The 21,563-nt window shown below is 40.8% G+C and overlaps 1 protein-coding gene across 1 annotated transcript in view; it reads left to right on the forward strand.

Annotated features, from left to right (window-relative positions):
• The window catches only part of LOC311234305 (inhibitory synaptic factor 2A-like), a gene marked incomplete at both ends in the record, with an annotated part of 106,381 nt that extends 85,562 nt beyond the window's left edge, over positions 1–20,819 (forward strand). Inside the window, one exon of the mRNA XM_084321442.1 lies at positions 20,636–20,819. Coding sequence (XP_084177568.1) covers positions 20,636–20,819 — 184 coding nt within the window. The remainder of the gene's footprint in view (positions 1–20,635) is intronic.
• Between the last annotated feature and the right edge of the window lie 744 nt (positions 20,820–21,563).

The following is a 21,563-nucleotide window of genomic DNA, read 5'->3' on the forward strand; positions in this document are numbered from 1 at the left end:
TTTTTACATAAGGGTCCTCCATTTTCAATTCATCAAAACATTTAGAGACATACAAATACAGTAGTTTCATAAAAAAAATTATAGTTTGGGGAAAAAAGGAAAAACATTGTGATGTGTATCGTGTATCGCCGAAAGGTCAGCAAATATCGTGATATCATATTTAGGCCATATCACCCAGCCCTAATTATATGTCACAACAAATACAGAATTCTTTATATGAACTGCTTATTTCTGAAAGAGCCCCTGAGTGTGCTACATACAGTAAGAAGAAAGTAAGTTAAAAAAAAGTTATTAATAAGTAAGTCAAAGTAAGTAAATTCAATATACATACAATATACAATACAGAGTAAAATGAGTAACAGTGAGGTACAATGCAGAAATTAGATGGGGTACAAATCTTAGGGTAGGGTGCAAATGAGGTATGGATGTAGTGCCAATATCTTTAATAATATATACATATAAAGCGTGTTCAAGTGTCTAAAGTGAGTAAAGTGGTAAGGTGAGTGTTTGTTTAAAGTGAGTGTGTACATGTGTGTGTGCAGTGAGTGTAGATGATGGGTTGTTACTAGGGATGCTCGATATTGGCTTTTTTACCAATACCGATATACCGATATTGTCCAACTCTTAATTTCCAATTACCGATATCAACCGATACCGATATATGCAGGGTTTCCCCCCCCAAAAAATGTAATAATTTCAGGTAATTAACATTACATATCTCTTGTTGTGGAATTAACACAACATTATGCATACTTTTGAATAAAATCAGAATTTGTTCTTACTTGCTTGCCTGGGTAAATAAAGGTTATAGAAATGTAAAAAAAATAAAAACTATACCGATATTTTCCGATATCACATTTTTAGGCCGATATCGGCCGATAATATCGGACATCCCTAGTTGTTACATAGTGTCATTGTCATTGAGCATCCTGATGGCCTGGGGATAGAAACTCCTTCTGAGTCTCTCTGTACTGGCCATGAGACTCCGGTAGCCTGACCACAGCAGTTCAAAGAGGCAGTTGTTTGGGTGACTAGAGTCTTTGATTATTCTCTTAGCCTTGGCCCTGCAACGCTTGTTATAAATGTCCTGGAATGTGTGAAGCCCACCTCCAATTGTGCGCTCGGCTGAACGAGCCTCTCTCTGTAGTCTGCTGCAGTCTTGTGCGGTGCTATTCCCAAACCAGGAGGTGATGTTACCAGTCAGGATGCTCTCTATTGTGCACGAGTAGAAGTTTTGAGGATCTTCTGACTCACTTTGAACTTCCTTAGGCGCCTAAGGAAGTAGAGGTGTTGCCGTGGCTTCTTCACTACACAATGTGTGTGGTCCTCGGATATGTGGACTCTATATGTCGGATATGTCTATACAATCTTCAGCAGAAACTTGGTTTCCTCCTATCTGCACAATACCAGTGTGGAATGGTAGTACGTTGGCAATGAAGATGTAAATGATCCTCTGTGGAGCGCATACGAAGTAAAAGATTATCATTTCATCTGTGCTCAATATCATCAAACGGTTGTCTGTTTGAGCTCGTCTGAGTTACGCGGCACCAAATGATTTCGAACTGTCCTTGAACAGATCGGAGCTGTATTTGGCAAAGCAAGATGGCAATCTATCCCAGCAGCACGAGCCCTCTCTGCCAAAGCAAGGCTTGTGTAAATATAACTAAAACTTAGCAAATAGTCTCATTTTGTATCCCTCTGCAAAATCCCACAATGCAAACATTTGAAGACTGAGCCATTCTTTTTTACACAAAAAATATAATCTGTCAACGTCAAAGAGACTATATGTAAATTAGTCAAATAAATATTTATGCTTTTTATTTTCTCTTCTATTTTCTCTTCTGCAGTGTGCCTTTAGTCACATAAAACAAACATGTATACAGTAACTGCTGTACGGTTGTGTGACAAGAGTCTGTTATTAAAATAACCATGTGAATACATGTGATGGTGTGAAAGTGTGCTGATACTAGAGCAGCAATAATCACCATGCTGGACACACCACTCCATGTGGGGTCGTAATGAGTGCAGTGAGATTAATTAAAAAGAAAAGGGCCAAGAACAAAGCAAGTCGGAAACCAGAGGGCCAATTATTCCTCAAACTCGGATTGGTAACCGCTTGTTTCAACCGTAACCGCAAGATTAGCAGTCGCCAAGATGCGGGGGTCTTAATTTCGGAAGGGCACAGACAGCTCCAGTGTGTCCAATAAATCCAGCGCCCTAGCCGCTGCTGAGCTAAGGTAGCCAATCTATAGGCCCTACCCAGAATTCATCTCTTCTCTCTGACACCCCCCCCCCTGCCACCACCCCTCCCATTTACTGCAGCACCTCATGCATCACAGCTACAAATAGGATACAAACATAGCAGAGTGAAAGAGAGAGATGGAGGGAGAGGAAGACATAGGGAGAGAGAGATGGAGGGAGAGAGAGAGGCGGAGGGAGAGAGGGAGAGAGAGATGGAGGGAGAGGAAGACAGAGGGAGAGAGAGACGGAGGGAGAGGCGAAGGGAGAGAGAGATTGAAAGTATGGAAGGACAAAAGGGCTGAATGACTGTAGTGATAGAAGAATGTTCTATGCTGCTGTCCATGATATACTGGGCCATTTAAAGACGAGGAATCATGCTAGGCCATGAACAGGGATTAAGGTGCAATCTATAAAATGACTGTATGGACTATTAAAGAGAGAGATCCTTTATTTATATATATATATATATATATATATATATATATATATATATATATATATATATATATATATATATATATATATATATATATATATATATATATATTTGTCTTTTGTTTATACAGGAACGCATGAGGCAAGATCTCTTTTTTAATGAGCGACCTGTTAACAATAGACATATATACAAAAATATATATATTATTTAAAACATCAACAAACATGCATATCAATTGGAACAAGTGCAAGCAGCAGAGTTCAAAACTTTTTCTAAGGGAATGAAATGTTCTAACTTCAAGGTTGTCTGTAGTTTATTCCATCTGTATGGGTCATACCACATCTAAAACCAGTTTTGCCAAGCTCAGAAGCTCAGTTTTTTCTCTATTTTAAGCTAAGTAATCCTGTGACCTAGCACCATATGTGCTGTATTTAAATGTAAGCAATCAAAGAACAGAGATAATAGTGACGTTCCATAAACAGAGATAGAAAAATAAAATACAATGCAAGTCCCTTCTCTTAGTTAAAGAAGGCCACCCCACGTTTTTATATAAAATAAAATGTCACCATAATCAAATGCATAATGTTCACAGATCCCCCCAGAGTTCCCCAGAGAAAATAATAGACACAGAGATGGATGGTTTAAGGCTGAGACTCCTCATATTTCAGTGCAATACCAGTGTGTGGTCTTCTCCTCAGCCTACCTACTGTACCATAGCAAAACCCAGAGGAACACCTTCTGAGCAAAGTAATAAAGGCTGATGTGCATACAGTGTGTGCTGATGTAAAATTGGAATGTGTCATGTTTTAGACTCGAATACGTGAAAGTTGTAATAAGATATTTAAAGATAAAAGAGATTAAACACTTTTGACGGTATTTATTATAAAAAGGGAATAAACAAGGTATTATAAAAAGTGAATAAGCAAGGTATTATAAAAAGTTAATAAGCAAGGTACAATTGGAATCAAGTTGGTACAACCGGCCGGTCGTGTAGAAAAGAAAAACAGTCAAGTCATTGTAGTCCAGTCAGTGAAGTCCAGTCCGTCCAACAGTCTCGTCCGTCTCGTCCAGTCTGCCCGTCCAGTCTGTGAAGCAGTGTCCAGAAGTCAAAGCAGAGAAGAAGGCAGAGAAGCCCCTCCTTCCCTGTCAGGGTGTTTTTTATTAGCTGCCCCAATAGTCCAGTGTGTATGTGGTCTCTGTCCTGCGTGCATGTCATGTGTCTTGTGTATTGGTCAGCCTGTTTGTCTGCCGTGCATTAGTGCGTGGTACGCACATTTACGTGCACATATGTGCGTGTGTGTGTCTGTCTGTCTTTATTGATAACGATCTGTGATTGATGGAGAGTGTGGTATTATTGATCTGTGATTGATGGAGAGTGTGGTATTTGACCAGTACCTGACCAGGATTTTTATAATCCTTTGGGCGGTCGTATATTAGTGACTTGTGGCATTTTGTGACAATGAGTTGAATTATTTGATCTGGGCTAATCTGGTGAGATCCCTCACCAAAGGTTCTAATGGACTTAAGTGGATACACTGATTGTGATCTGGTCTGGAGGTTTGCCAGATGCAGAAGTGTCCAGCGTGAAGTCAATGTGTGTGTGTGTGGAGTGAGAGAGAGATCGTTTTTTTTCTTCCCTCTTGCAGAGACCAGTCGCATATTTCTTTCCTCTCCCCAGACCTCCAAGGTCGTTCCTATCGCCGGCCCTCACTGCCTCTCTGTCGGTCTTGACGTGTGGATTCTACTTCTTCAACAGACTTGACTCCCTACTCAAACTACAATGGATCAACTAGTAAGCTGGTCATTTGCAGCGATTGATCGTATTTTTTCTTCAAGGAAGTAGAGCGCAGCTGATCCGCTGTGTCCAGTCGGGACATTTCAAGCGGGCTTTGCGATTGACAGCTGGAATAAATGGGGCTCAATCTGCCTTTATTCTCTTGAGATTGAAGATGTTGAGGATTTGTACATCCTCACATTCATGTTGATCGGTATGGGAGCGATCGCTATCTGGATCTGGATCTGTACAAGAATAATCGGGAAAAAAGACGAAAAAAAGACGATAACCGTCTGGTGACAGCTGTGGCCAGACTGGAAGTCTCCCACATGGAACTTGTAAAAAGACTCGCTGTCCATCAATCTGATGAACAATCAAGAACTCAAGTCATGCTGGGGGTCGCGCAGGACATTAAAAGCGCGACAAATTGAATTTAAATCAAATTGGAGCATTCAGCCCTGTCTCAAGGCTAGCCCTACATGCGTCATCAAAGCGCATGTAGGTGTTTTTATGCTCTTTACCATTATTACTATCTAAACTGTAATAATTGTGGAATATTACTGTAATGAGCTATATGTGTATGATCCAAGGCATAACAGAAAAAAGCATTCCATGTAAAGGTATTCTGTATTTTTGCATGTCAAATAATAAAGAACCTTGAAGGGGGAAGGGATGTGCTTGTGTGTCTCTGGAACTCTTGCTCTGGCTGTGTTGTGTAATTTAGAATTGTCTATTGTCTTAATTCAGTATTATTTATCAAATGTCAGTGAAAGCATTCAGTGAAAGAAGGTGAAATGTGTTTCTTCTTTCATCCTGATGTGCCATTTGCAATATGGGAGCCAATAGTGACTTTTGGAGAACGGTTGGGTTCAATAAAAATACAATGTGATAGAATGAGATATTTAATAATTTGCACTCGGTTGCACCCCCATGCTGTGATGGACGAGCTGCGGTTATTTCAGTGAATAACTGTCAGGAATGCCTCCTCATTGAAGGTACAGTACATGGATTTCGCTGTGTGTTTCTGTGAGGTGGACAGCCATGCAATAGGGAGGTGTAGTGGTTACGTCATTGCTGTTTCCGGCCAGTCCACCTCGCAAAATTGCAATGTATTTCCCCATTGCCCATTTCTAAATCGTCTAGTTTAAAACAAATAAAGCATGAACATTTGCATGGTGTACCTTTCTGTGCGTATTCATGCACAATCTATAGCGCAACATGAAAATATTCGCAATTATTCGTAAATTATTTTTATTTCAACCAAAAATGCTTAAACAATAATGTTAGTGATAGAAGGGAACTTATTTTGTCCAAAAATGGAAAGCTTTTCAATGTTCATGAGGCAGAATTGTTACAATAGGCGATAATCCATTTTCCCAATGATAAATCCCTATACGGGTGGACCTCGTGCAGTAAATTTCGCTGAGTACATTTTACTCAAACTGAGTAAATTTTACTCAAACTGAGTAAAATGTTTCTCACTTGGGCTCAAATGGACTCAGTTTGAGTAAAATTTACTCTGCGAAATTTACTGGGCCCAAAGTGACATCAGACTACACCTCCCTATAGGCCTGGATGATGTCTCATGTGAGATGACTACGTCACTTGGCACCTGCCAGTGAAGGAAATAATGGTCACTCTCTGGTGATTTAAAAACAATAAGCCCGGTCTGGTGGTTTCGTTGTTTGCTTTGAAGTTATTACACAATGTTGGGTTCGAGCTACCGATCTTGTTAGGTGAAATGTTTGAGTTGTGGATGGTCAAATGGGAAGTCACGTTTGACCATCAGGGAAATTATTTTGAGGGAGAACGGTGGAGAGAGGAACCCAGGTAGACCTTGTTGAATGAGTGGAGCATGCGGTGCGGGAAACACAACTCTGTCTCGCACTGACAAAACACAGACAAAACCCACCGTCCCATGAGTAGCAATCACTGAACGGTGCTCGGCTCACAAGGACCACAGGCAAACAATCAGTTCGCCCCTGATAACAGAGCAGCTACTCACAGAGCATAGCTAAAGAGATGATTCATATGCTTTGCAGAATGCCCTAGAAAAGCCTCCTCATCTCCAGTCGTCTGAATCTGTTTGTGTATGGGGGATGATCTTAGATACAGGGCTTTTGTTTGTGTATGGGGGATGATCTTAGATACAGGGCTTTTGTTTGTGTATGGGGGATGATCTTAGATACAGGGCTTTTGTTTGTGTATGGGGGATGATCTTAGATCCAGGGCTTTTGTTTGCCAAAGCACCTGCTCCCCAGAGCCACGCACATCGCGTAGGGCAGCCTCTCGCTCCCCACTGAGCCGATTGCCCACAGTATACAGTAATTGATTAATCTCAAACTCGCAAGAGAAGAGGGCAAAGGTTGAGATAGGTCAATTGCAGCTATCTGCCAAGTGATTAATTGCTTAATAACTGCAGAGATCACTTGGTGATGTGATGTGTGCTGTGTGGTGTATCACGCTGTACTCTCCATAGCTTTGTTTGGCAACCAGAAGACCCAACGAGGATAAGCTTTCAAGGATGCCCACGAAAACAAAACAGAAACGAAGGAAATAAGGTGATGCCAACATGTGCTAAATAAATTAGTAGTAGAGACCATTGGTTTGAGATCATTGGACATTGGACAGAAATGGTCGAGAAATCCATTCTGACCATTTGAGAGATCCAACTTGATACTACATGCAGCTCATGGTATTGGATTTTAGTATTGGCAATGTTCTCTGATACAGATAACCTATTTTAGCCTGGTATTGACCATATTCAGCAACCATTTTGCTCTTGTGTCATGCTCAGGTTGGGATTCCTTTTCACCTTGTTTCCCACCCTGAGCCGGCGTGTGAATATGGTCGATTGGCCCATTGTCTGATAGACTATCAGTACCGATATCAGTGCATCGCATCCCTATTGATTGAACAACCTTTAATCAACCAGAAATACAACTCAGCATCCTGTCCATTTTGCCAAGTTTAAATATATAAATATAAAAATTTTCTCTATATACTGATTAATTAGAGCCTGCCAAATGTGTCCTATTGCTTCCCTGCAGGCTTAAATAGAGTTGAATTGTTGACACTGACGCTTATTTTAAGGTAAGGACTGTTCTAAAGATGAATTATGGTGTTCCTGACAGGCCTAGGTTTAATAAATTTGCCTGTCTCCTTATAGACACAGAGGAGACAACATAGCTGACCTTTATGAGGGGCCTTCACAGGTCTGGTGTCCCCTTGTTTGGCAGGTTCTCCCCCACCGGTAGCCCTCCACACCTGGCAGGAGGGCGATGTATGAAAAGAAGCACCACACCAGGACGACATCGTTTAGTCTCAGTGTGGCTCTGTAGTGTTATGTAGGCGCTGGTACTGTAGATCTGTAGTGTTCTGTAGGCGCTGGTACTGTAGATCTGTAGTGTTCTGTAGGCGCTGGTACTGTAGATCTGTAGTGTTCTGTAGGCGCTGGTACTGTAGATCTGTAGTGTTCTGTAGGCGCTGGTACTGTAGATCTGTAGTGTTCTGTAGGCGCTGGTACTGTAGATCTGTAGTGTTCTGTAGGCGCTGGTACTGTAGATCTGTAGTGTTCTGTAGGCGCTGGTACTGTAGATCTGTAGTGTTCTGTAGGCGCTGGGGGGAAATGACACAGATATAGTCCTTGTCGTTTGGCCAGGTTCTGAAGTCTTCAAATTAAGAAGCTTAAACAAGCATGTCGCAGGGGTTACACACGCAATGAATTAGCTTTAATTAAACAATTAGCTGTGCTTTTTGGAGCCAGGAATACTTCCTACATAATGCACTACCCAGCAGTGTTGTAGTACTCGAGTCCAGGACTCAGACTCGAGTGAGAGTCCTGGACTGATTTTCAGGACTCGTGACTCGACTTGGACTTGAGCACTGATGACTCGGACTTGGACTTGGACTCGAGCATTGACTGCATTCGGACTTGGAAGGTGCAGACGAGGACTCACTTCATTTTTTATAAATTTTGTAATAGGTCATAATCATTTGGCATACGATATTGATGGCTAGTGCATTTGTTTGGCTATTGTGTCACAAATTAAATAAACTCCCTTTGAAATGGTGACCACTGTGTCATTTATGTTTAATGTAGACCTTTTTTTATTTGTATGTCAGCTCTTTGACTGCCAGAGTGGAGTGGACTCAACCTTGATGACTTGGACTAGGGTAATGGGGACTCAACTTGGACTCTTCTTTGGTGACTCAGACTTGGACTCGGACTTGAACACTGGGGACTCGACTCGACTTGGACTCGAGATTTAGTGACTCGATTACAACACTGCTACCCAGTTGATACAGGTTTGGTTTTACTCTTGGCTGTGGGGCAGCCAGGCAGGGGAGGAAATAATTAATGTAGACTTTGATTTGTGGTATAGCACCAAAAAGAAAAACAGCATTCAATACAAGGGAAGAAAGATGAAACAAATCATTTAAATTGCATTTAGATTAGTTTCTTTGCTAAATGCAAATGTGTTCCACGGATTCAGGGAAAACATATACAATTGTTGATACAATAATGTCCCCTTCAAGTGAAATTCAAGAGTTTCATTTTATTATTAATTTGGGGGGGTTGAGAATTAAGTTCAGTGATGGGTTTAACAAACTGTATATAAACGTAAAAACAAGGGCGGCTGGGTGGCGCAGCGGACATTGCACTCGTCACCAACGCAAGAGACACTGGTATCGAATCCGGCTGTCAGCGTTGCCTCCGGCTTGGCCGGCCGTCATACTGGCTCCATTCTTGGCAGTCAGCGGGGGGGAAGCCGGTGGGTGGTAATCTGATCGTTGTAAACAGCGACTCCTACAGGTCAGTCAGGGCGCCTGCACAGCAAGGACAGGAGATGGCGAGGGTAGTGTGAGCCTCAAAGCGTTACACCTCGCCAATGAGAGTCCGCGCTGGCAGGTGAAAAGAAGTGGCGGGCTGACTCCGCATGTATCGGAGGGGACATGCGATAGAATCTATCTACCCTCCCTACGACCGACCAGTGGGGGGCACATGCGAGCAACGATCAAGACAGGGGAGGGAGAATTGGCACGAGAGGAAATTGGGATGGGAGAAAAAAAATCTCAGAAAAAGGAGAAAAAGTGGGGGGGGGGGAAAATGTAAAAACAAATGCACTTTTGAAAACGGGTGGGTTTTGTTATATACGTAGGATAGTTTTCTATCAATTATATGTATAGCTATAACATTGGCGTGATTCATTCTCTTTATGGTCTGGTATTTTCCATATTCATGACATACCCCCCTAGGAACAAACACATGAAACGAGCTAACAGAATCAATACCAATAAAAGGAGAGTAGATGATGTATAATAGTGCATTATCCCTCGCTTGAATACAGGCTCTAAATCAGGCTTTGCTTGGCTTCTCAATGGTTTCATTTAGTCAGGATTAAGGCCTGCACTCCTCTCAGCCCTGAGAGATTTAATCGGAGAGAGTTCAACCACGGGGCTGGAATGGAATCAGATAGATAGACCAGCCAGAGATTAGAGAGGCAGACGAGGAAGTCAAACGTCAGGAGCGACCCATATTCAGAGCCCCCCACCCCCCCTCTGCAAATGTATTGAAACAAATATCATCCGCACAGGGAATACACCCTGTGACTACATCCATGTAAAAATACAGAGATAGTAGAAAAGGAGCTTAACACTTTCACTGCCCAAGCTTAATTCCTTTTTACCTCCTTGAATGCCCAGCACCACTTCAATGTTAACGTTAATATTGCCTAATCTATGTTTTAAATTATGGCTATGTGTCTAATCTGCTAGTCTCTTATCAAATACTCATTTTCCAGTCAACATTGTCGTAGCAGATTGTTTTTTTATCGCTTCATTTCCGTTTTCTAGCATTTTGAAAAGCACTCGTTTTCATGGAAAAATGAAGACATTCCATGATAATCGCCCTTTACTGGAATATTCTAGAACGTTGTAATTTTTCGGTCTATTTATGAATCGTTTTCAAATAAACGCTAGATTATCGATAGTATATGTGTACGCATGCACGCTCTGGCCGCAAGCTGAAAATCGATTCTCCTATTTCCTGACCGCTCGCACAGCCATATCACATAATCACATAAAAGCTTATATCTCCGTTAAAACGAGTCTGATTATCCTAAGACTGGTAACATAGATTCCTTACCTGAGATCAGATGGTATCCAAATGGATTATTCCAATTCCTAATCGCCATTCGAAAAAATCTCTCCTTTTATTGATTCACAGTGTATACTGTAAAAACACATAATCCCCGCTGCTCTGAGGCTCACTAGTGGAGCTGATCGACCCCGGCTGCGTGAGTGAGAAGTAAAGTTCAATCCAAAAGGGTGAATTACCATCTGGGAGACGATAGGGGGCGCCTTTTTCACATCTGAGCGCCTGGAGTGGCTGGATTTCCAACGGTAGACTCGGTTGATGAAATATGATTTCAGATCGCTAATAAAAAAAAAAACTAGAAAATACGAGAATTCTCGTGAGTGGGCATTCAACCCACGGGGGGTAAACTCGAGAAAACTCGGGTTGGGCAATCAAAGTGTTAAAAGGGTTAAATATGTGAGATACGTCCTGCCAGGGCCTCTGTTGGTGCAGTGGTACTGCCTTCATCTGGCCTCCTTCCCTGGATTATCAACAGGCTGAAAATGTAACACTGGAAATTTGGCAGCCGCTCAAGATTCCTGAGTACTGAACTGTATTCCACACGTATAAGTAGTTCTTCTGTGACTTTACTGTACTTTATTAGTTTGTTATTTTCAAGAATCTGTGTGCGGTCTTATATATTTTGATGGGTGATTACACGTCCAAGGTTTGGGGATAGTCCCTTTTTAAAAATAAATAAATAGTATAATTTATGAGAGGAAATCTGTACGCGTTACATTCTCCCAGTGAAACCAGCTTGTGACTGCAACTTGTTCCTGTTTGCGGACGACTCAGCCCTGCTGGTCTCTGACAAGAACAAGTTACAGGTTGAAAAAACCCTCAGCTCGGAACTAGGCAAAATCTGCATATGGCTCGCTGATAACAAACTATCATTACACATGGTCAAAACAGAGTCCATTCTCTTCGGTTCAAATAACAAACTCAGCAAGACCGACGGCTTCTCAGTTACAGTGGGTGACAATATTGTCACAAGGAAAGATGAAATTACAGTACCTACCTGGGTTCCATCCTAGAGGCTAATCTTTCCTGTGACAAAATGGCATCCAATGTAATAAAAAAAGTCAACCAACGAACTAGATTCTTGTACCGGATCTCCTCTCTGGTAAACAAGAATACCCTGAAGACTCTGGCAGGAGCACTCATTCAAGGGTACTACGACTATGCTTGCACCTCATGGTACCAAAGCACCTCAAAGGCGCTAAAAACAAAATTACAAACATCTCAAAACAAACTGGTCAGACTACTGCTTGACCTTACTCCTAGAACCCACCTCACCCCTGCCCACTTTGACAACCTAGGATGGCTTAGAGTAGACGACAGAGTACAGCAACTTGCAATGGGCCTGGTCTACAAGATACACTACACGACCAAGGTACCCATGTACATGTCAAAATACTTCCCAAAGGTCAGTGAATACCGTGATCACAACACCAGAGGGAGCTCCACAAATCATGTTAAACCCAGATTTGGCTCAAACAAGGGACTAAACACGTTTCGCAATTATGCCACATCAATGTGGAACGCCCTACCTAAAGCTGTAAAGGAATGTGAATCACTACCCACTTTCAAAACCACTCTCAAAGAACACCTACGGGAGACTGCAATTCGAAACTGGCCCCTGTAAATGTCCTAACCCAACCCCCTCCTATGTACAGTAAATTACCTAGTATGGTTTTGTCAATATTCCAATGTACAGTTTTGCTTGTTTATACAGTGTTTCTCCCCCCCCAACCCCCTCAAATGTACAGTAAATTACCTAGTATGGTTGTCAATATTCCAATGTACAGTTTTGCTTGTACAGTTGTACAGTGTTTCCCCCCCCAACCCCTGATATAAAACGCTAAACACCATATATATAGATTCATGGCAATATGCAGGTCATGATTTGATACCGACCATTTTGGAACATTCTAGAATTTTCTATTCTATTTTTCTTACTTGAAGGCTATGAGTCATATCGGAATATTCTGGAATACACTGGATTGTTATTGTTCTATGGCACGAGGAATGTACTGGAACATTAAAACAACAATCTGCAAGTCACGAGCGGCTGATAGCACTCTGGAATACAATACCTTTTTCAATGATGGCCCCGGGAAATAACAACGATATGAGACTTGGTCATGAAATAGATGTGAAGAACAACGACCACCATAGCAGATTAATGATCACGCATGACGGGGGACGATCTGCATACAAGTATTTAAAAATCTCCTTGTCATTTAGATGTGTAAACATGCAAAGGTATCTAATAAAAAATAAATAAAATTTAAGTAGATATTCCCGGATTATATGGGTTTTCGATATCTAATTCTAAACATCATTATTTCTTATTCTTTATTTCTTTATTCTGAAATGTTCTAACCAATAAATGTTAGTAGAAGATTAAAAAAAAAAAAAAAAAAAGTTTAAATGAGTATACTAATTAAGGTATATTTTTCATTTTGTTTAATTACATTAACGGGAGAGAGGCTTGGTCACAGGTGACATTCTATTAAATTAGAATTAAAAGTATAGATTCTATGGTATACATAGGAAAGCTTAGGATAAATTGCTCATTCTGGGCAGACCGGAGGTGCAGGAAAGGAAGAAGTTGTACGCGAAGGAGGTATCAAATAGGTGTATGAAAGGTGCTTTATAAATACTTACTTACTTACTTACTTACTTACTTGTACGACTCTGTAAGGGAGGGGGGATTAGGGGTTTATTTGTATATATGTATGTTTTTATGCTTGGCTCTCAACGGGACCTCAACAGTGGGATGTAAATCCATTGTGAATTCGCACTCCAGAAATATTACCAACAAATACAAATCAATATGTATAGATTATGGCTAGTTTGAATATAATGATCTGGAACACTGGGGGAATAAATAATCAACATAAACGCAAAAGCGTGCTCACATTGATGAAAAACAAACAGGTTGATGTGGCTCTCTTAAGCGAAACGCACATTTTAGTGGGAGACAAAGCTATGTTAGCGGACAACACATACCATAACATTAGTCACTCTTCCTTTGGAACGAGAACCCGTGGAGTTGCTATAGTCGTGAAACGGAAATTGAATATTGAATTGAAGGGAGTATGGTCTGATGCAGATGGTCGGATAACCATAGCTAAGATAGACAAGAATAGGAAAATAGCGTTGGTAGCGGTATATGCCCCAAACTAATTTCTACACTGCACTCACTAGGAAAATGATAGACCTTCCAGAATACTCATTTATAATTGGTGCGGATTTTAATGCCATTTGGGACCCTGGGTTGGATAAATCTTATCCCAACTTTTCCAACGAACAAAAAAAGTTATTTAAAGCGTTAAAGGATTGGTCAAAGAATACAGGTGTAAATGATCTATGGCGATCACTCAACCCCACGACCCGGAAGTACTCTTGTCGATCAGCAAGACATAAAACACTCTCCAGAATACATTATGTTTTCGCAACCCCAAGACTATTTGATAACTATGAAGTGGAGATGGTACCCAATGCATTATCAGATCACTGTTATTTACTCCTAAAAGGATCATTTGGTGTACTATCATCCCGAGCCCCAAGATGGCGTTTTAACACGACACTGCTGAATAACAAGGAATTCATTACGCAACTCAAAGAAGCTCTTTCAGTATTCCTACTAGAGAATGTGAAATCGGTGCCGGAACCTAGAATATTATGGATGTCGGTAAAGGGAATGATCAAGGATTTCACTGATAGCTTTTCATCCAAAATACGCAAGAATCTATGCTCAAAACTGGCGGAATTGGAAACGCTTTACTCTACGTTATTTACTTCTTTACAATACAACGACTCGGTTCGACTGGAATCTCAAGTTAATTTACTAAAAATAGAGATTAACGCCATTTATAAACAACAATCTGAAGTACAAATACGTAGCACAAGACAACAGCATTACTCTCAAGGTTCCAAACCAAGTCACCTACTAGCTACGCGATTAAGAGTTAACGCAAAATTTGCAGATATAACTTCCATTAAAGCACAACAAGGACTTGTAACAGACACCAAAGAAATAAACGCGACATTCAAAGAATTCTACTCAAACTTGTATAAATCAGAAACGACCTTCGATCAAAACAAAATGGACACATATCTTAATCAAATTAACCTCCCCAAACTTTCAGAGGATGATGCTAAACAGTTAGAAACACCAATCACACTAGAGGAACTCAGGAAGGCCATATCCGAAATGCAAAGTGGTAGGGCTCCTGGAAGAGACGGTATCCCACCAGAAATGTACCTCTCATTCTGGGACATAATTGGACCCCTATTACTTAATATGATTTTATACTCAGTCAAGGAGGGGAACTTTCATAAGAACGACAATATTGCACTCATAACAGTCCTCCTTAAAAAAGACAAAGACCCCACCGAGTGCAGTAGTTATAGACCCTTAAGCCTCCTCGGAACCGATATCAAACTGTTCTCTAAGGTATTAGCCATCAGACTTCAAAAGCATATGACGTCTTTAGTTCATCCGGATCAAACTGGCTTCATAAGAAACCGCTTGATCACTGACAACATAAGACGATTACTATACATACTAGATGCCAGCAAGGACGATACCACACCTAAGGCGATGCTGTCCCTGGATGCAATGAAAGCTTTTGATAGGTTGGAATGGTCGTATCTATGGGCAGTATTAGAAAGGATGGGGTTAGGAAAAGGATTCATTGATATGATTAAAGTATTATACAAAGACCCATCGGCCATGATTACAACAGGTATAATCACCTCCGAAATCTTTCCGGTATCACGCTCTTCTAGACAGGGTTGCCCTCTTAGTCCCGGACTATTCGATTTATCACTAGAACCTTTAGCACAATATATAAGACAATCCCAACTCATAGAACCAATCGTAATCAAGGGCACACAACACAAAATTAGTTTATATGCGGACGATGTAATACTGTTCATGCAAAACCCTAACACCGCAATGCCTCATCTTCTCAAGTTGATTGATGACCTTGGCGACCTATCAGGATTTAAGATAAACTGGGCAAAGTCGGCTTTCCTTCCACTGAACGCCCCTGCAAAAAATACAAGTCTTCCAGAAGAAATACCAATGGTTAAACACTTTAGATGTTTGGGAGTTGAAGTATTCCCTACCATAAGCCAAACGGTGAAACACAATTACATAGAAATCCAAAATAAAATAAAATACGACTTTGACAGGTGGTCAAAACTTAAAAACTCAGTACAGGCACGGGTTTCAATAGTTAAGATGGATGTCTTACCTAGAATCAACTTCATCAGCTCAATGCTACCGTTACCCCCTCCAGATGGTTACTGGAAAAAATGACACTCTTCCGCATACACATTTATTTGGAATAACAAACCACCACGTATAAAAAGATCCACCGCATAGAGAAACAAAGCCGACGGAGGTATGGCATTTCCAAAAATGTTCCACTATTTTAAGGCGTACACTTTAAGACCACTGACAACCTGGTTTGAACCCCAAGCATCAGTATCCTGGAGAAATTTAGAAGTAAATATAGTGGCACCACATAGACTGCAGGACATAGTATACACCAAAGTATCAATAAAGCAATGCGAACTGAAATATGGCCCCATAATTACTCATGCGATCCGGATATGGCGTGAAACACAAAAAAAATATTCTAACCCACATAAATGGCATAATCATACTCCCTTATTCAATAACAATGCACTCCTGATTGGAAAACGACCTATAAGATTCCCTAGATGGGAAAAGCAAGGCATACATACATTAGGAGATGTTTTCAACAAACAGGGTATTTGTAGTTATGATGAAATAGGAAAAAAAAATTATCTCACCGGTTCCACATTATTTTTACGCACAATTATTGTTATGTTTGAACGCTCACGGTGTTCCATTAAGGATACCAATTGTACACCACAGATACCACAAATTCTTCTATGAAAGAGAGACATCGAGAGGTTTTGTATCAGATTTTTATCATCAATTACTAACGGCCTCGTATGAAACCCTCCACCTAGACTCTGTCTGGAGGAGGGATATACCAGACCTGGAAAAAGATTTTGATTGGCAAGAAGCCTGGGCAAATGTTCGACTTGCATCAAGGAACCCGGACCATCAACAAATCAATCTTAACTTTATTCATAGGACATACTTGACTCCTATAAGACTGAACAGAATGGGTCTTAAACAAGACTCCAAATGCTCCTTATGTACAAATGGGGACATGGGGACATTTATGTACTGGGACTGCCCACCAGTTAAGATATTCTGGAAAGAAGTGACCCAGCAATTATCAAATCTCTTAATTCTGAATATACCTGTACACCCCTCTGTATTACTGCTGAATGATGTTTTTGAGTATGCAGTACCTATACAGTTAAAGAGATTGGTTTTATCTGGTATTACAGTGGCTAAAAAACTGATAGCATCACAATGGTTTCAACCGGAAAAAATGTGCCGAAAGGTCTGGATTCTTACATATCTCCATGTGATTTATCTAGAAATATCTACAGCAAGAATTTTGGGTCTCAATGAATCCAAATTGACAATGTGGTTAGAAGTGGTGGAGAGAATAAAAGCTAGCATATAATGGTAGTGTCTGGTTAGGAGCGAATGGTAATGGATGGATTATCCATTGGGGGGTCCAGGGTGGGGGGTGCGAGCAAGAGCATGTGTAGGGGAATAGATAGAAGGTATTAGGGGTATATCTTGTATAAGACATTTATCTAAACGGTGATTTAATTGGATGTGCACTGTTAACAATGCTTGTATATCTAATCGTGTGTTGTCATGTTTGTTTATGTGTTTGTTTAAAAAAATTATAAAAAAATAAAATACAAAAAGGTTTTGTAGATACAGTACTGAATTCTGCCATCCAGACACATGCAATTTGAAATATTATTATGGAATATAGAATATCAGGCCTATAAATGACCTTATCATAGCCAAGTCGCACATCTATGGATCGGGCCAAATTTCCTCTTTCCAATGGCAGATATAGTATCACCAGGCGTGCAGCAAGAACCGTGAATGAAATCTACTCTAAGTACAGTTACTTCTTTATAATGGAAACTGCTTCGCCCATTTTTCATCAGATTGCAACACGGATTTTTGCTAAACTTTCACAGAAAGGTAGATAAACTAACTGTTCTAATTTATGCCAATAACGTTCAGTTTTGTGGTAGATAGCCTAATCCTGAAAAATAAGAGAAATAAAAAGATTTATCTTTGTTTATTGGTACAAAATTCGACACCCTTCTGCTATAGAACGCTTTATAGCTAATATCTAAATTGATGCTTCAATACAAAAAAATCTTTCTAAATTATATCAAAACCTAATATCAATGAACCCCAACGACTCGCTATACATTAAGTTGAAGTGGGAGGCTGAGCTCCAACAGGAGATCTCACAAGAGGAGTGGTTCGATGTTTGTACTGAAGCACATAAGGTAACTAATTCTAATTCCTGGAGAGAATATAAATGGAAGGTCATTAGTAGGTTTTTCAAGACCCCCTTATTGACTGCTAAAGCAGGTACGACTCCCACAAGCGAATGCTGGAGGGGATGTGGTGAACAAATAGGTAACCATACACATTTTCTGGACATGCCCAAAACGATGTCACTTCTGGGATGATGTATTCAGGGATGTAAAAAAAGTATTCGACATGGACATTCCACAAGATTTCAAAACTGGCATCCTCGGAGTCATACCAGAGGGCATTGAGGAAAGGAAAAGTGTGTATCTTCTTCAAATACTGTTAACTGCTGCCAAGAAAATGATCACAATTAATTGGTTAAAACCCAGCCCCCCAACACATAACCAATGGCTAAACAAAGTTAAAGAAATTCAGGACATGGAGAGGATGACTCATCTGATCAGGTTGCAAGGTGAACAGTTCGATAGAAAGTGGGCTTGTATAGAGTGTATAGGGCTATAAAGGCAATGTATTACTTATTTTCATCTTATTATTTTCATCTCACTCTCCATTTTATTGTCATTTTATTTTTTAAATGGTTTGAACCACATATGTAGTATATTCTGGTTTACCTGTTTTTTTTTTGTTTTTTTTTATATATATATTATTATAATTTTTTTTTCTTTCTGTTAATGTACTGTATTTATTTATTTTTGCGCCCTTTCCCCAAGCATAGCTGTCTCTTGATTACACAGTACAGACAGGATGTTGGTTGAGAACTAGTTGTAAGGAATATCTGCATATCTGTACTGTCTTGATTTTGTGCTGAATAGAAGGGATATGTGAACGGGAAGAAGGACGCAATCCTAACTGCATGCATTTACATGCTTTTGAGAAAGGTCAGTGATGGAGGATGAAGGGTTGGATTTGTAATGCAGTGATGGTGATACAACCAAAGCTCTGGTATAAGAGAATGTTTGCTACTGCTGTACTACACCCAGAGAAGAGAGGTTGACATGTAGTATATTCTGGGTTACCTGTTTATTTATTTATTTTGTTTTGTTGTTGGTTTTTGTGTGTGTCCCCCACGCCCCTTCCCCAAGCATAGCTGTCTCTTAATGATACGGTACAGACATGATGTTGATTGAGAACGTGATGTAAAGTATATCTGCATATCTGTACTGTTTTGATTTTGTGCTGAATAAAAAAAAGATATGATAAAAAAAAAAAGATTTATCCACAATTCATTTGATTGACAGGAGCTGACTTGAGCTGGGTAGTGTAGTTTTTCAAAATGTCAACGCCATTCGAAAGCTCAAGGTCTCGTCTCCTCATTTGACTACAAACAAAATGGCAGTGCAGATTATTTTGTGTCAATACACCACCGCAACACTTCCGGGATTCTGAAATCGGGGAGGAGATAGCGGGGGGAGCATATGAATGAATGTGGATGAGAGCCGTGATGTAAGTGGTTGCAGATACGGCTGTGGGGGTGCTAGAGACATGATCGAATAGACTTTTATGCGCCTCAATCTCCTGAACACGGCGCGACCCATTCCTAATCGATCAGAACTAAATCGGCAGAGAAAAAGCCCATTTTAAAGCACCTATTCCCCATGCACATGCGCAGATTGCCCACGGAGTCTGGACGACGCGAGATGACGCACGATGAATGTGGACTGTTCCATCAGAGGGGGGAGCTTTGGTGGTAATGTGAGTGGCTACAGACTGCTGCACTTAAATATAAACATTAGTCTACCTGGAGACTCAATGAGGTAATTGTAGATGTGAGGTAATTGTAGATGTCGCCATAAGACGCGTCTGGCCATTTAGTGGGATAATTTTTTCATTATCCTGTTCGGCTGAAAGGACACTGGCCACCGAAGCTCCCCCCTCTGATGGAACAGTCCACATTCATTCGTGCGTCATCTCGCGTCATCCAGACTCCGTGGACAATCTGCGCATGTGCATGGGGAATAGGTGCTTTAAAATGGGCTTTTTCTCTGCCGATTTAGTTCTGATCGATTAGGAATGAGTCGCGCCATGTTCAGGAGATTGAGGCGCATACAAGTCTATTCGATCATGTCTCTAGCACCCCCACAGCCGTATCTGCAACCACTTACATCACGGCTCTCATCCACATTCATTCATTTTCTCCCCCCGCAATCTCCTCCCCGATTTCAATGTAACGCGGAAGTGTAGTGGTCTATATTCACCTGTAACCAAATACATTTCCAGAACTCATATTTCACAAATAACACTTTAACCTATTGGTAAACAAACATATTGCTGAAAATATACACTATGACTGCTGTTTTGAATTGCCTGAAAAAGAAATCTACTCAATCACAGTAAATGCAATGCAGCCATTTAAATTATTCCACCTTTGCGCAAAATGATATACTGTGTTAATACTGTAGCTGTATTTAGCTGACTTAAATAGGATCAACACTGATGTAGGAGACCGGGTTGTGCAGAGTCACAGAGCGGCAGCATTAAATATGAAAAGGAATGATTATGAATGGTGAGGATATGAAAAATTATGCTTAATGCTGAGGAGGCCTTGAGTGCCACACCGGTATGAGTCATCTTACCGTCTTCTTACACTGTGTCTCTTGTGTCAAACAGTGTGGAGCTGGACTTCAAGCAGCAGGAGGATAAGATGCAGCCTCTGATGAAGAGACTTTGCCCCCTGGACAGCCCACAGTGCCCCGCGCTGCCTTACTCCAACGAGGTGTTCACCTCCACCCCCAAACGCAAGTCCAAGACAGAGTCCAAAAAGCCTGCTCGCTGGAAACTCTGGTTCCTATGAGTGGGAACTCTGGGGCTTTGGAATGGCTTTTTCCAACACGGTATGTTTATACAGTACCTGTCTCTCCTTTCCCCCAAAAAGAAAATGGATGAAAGGACTGTTAAAAAATATTTTTAAAGGATTTTTTGCCACAAGGATGTATCACCATGGGGAGCCAGTGATACCATTGCAGTAGGATCCTGAGTGTCACAGTGAGACTGGATGATCAAAATAAAACAAAACACTATTAACCGATGGAGTTTACCGATTGTCTGCCAGAGGGTCGACTTTCCCTTGGCAAAGGTGAGACTTGAGGAATGTTTTCGTATGATATATTTTTGAAGATGGATGAAGATGGGGCGTTATTTGTTTACTGGGAAAATGCACCTCTCACTTTAACTATCATTTAAAACGTATCGTATTTTTCGATGCAACAGAATCTTGGTATTTCTTGTCCCTAGAGAAAAAATACCGCTTGGCAACAAGAGAACACCGCGTGGACTGTTCTGTTCAAAGTATCTGTTTCTGACCTACATAAGGTTACTTTGAATGGACACCTGCCCCCCCCAGCAAAGCACAAAAAACATTTGGATACCAACAGGAACACGCATAGCGCTGTGAGATGAAACAGAGTACTGTACATGACTGTGTATCAATGGCATGTTTTCACATAATCGCTCTCTCATGTATCTGTGTCTGTCTGTAAGCCTTTCTGTCTGTCTGTCTGTCTGTCTGTCTGTCTGTCTGTCTGTCTGTCTGTCTGGT

Source organism: Notolepis coatsorum, assembly GCF_963971535.1.
Source record: "Notolepis coatsorum genome assembly, chromosome: 9".
NCBI classification, from domain to species: Eukaryota; Metazoa; Chordata; class Actinopteri; order Aulopiformes; family Paralepididae; genus Notolepis; species Notolepis coatsorum.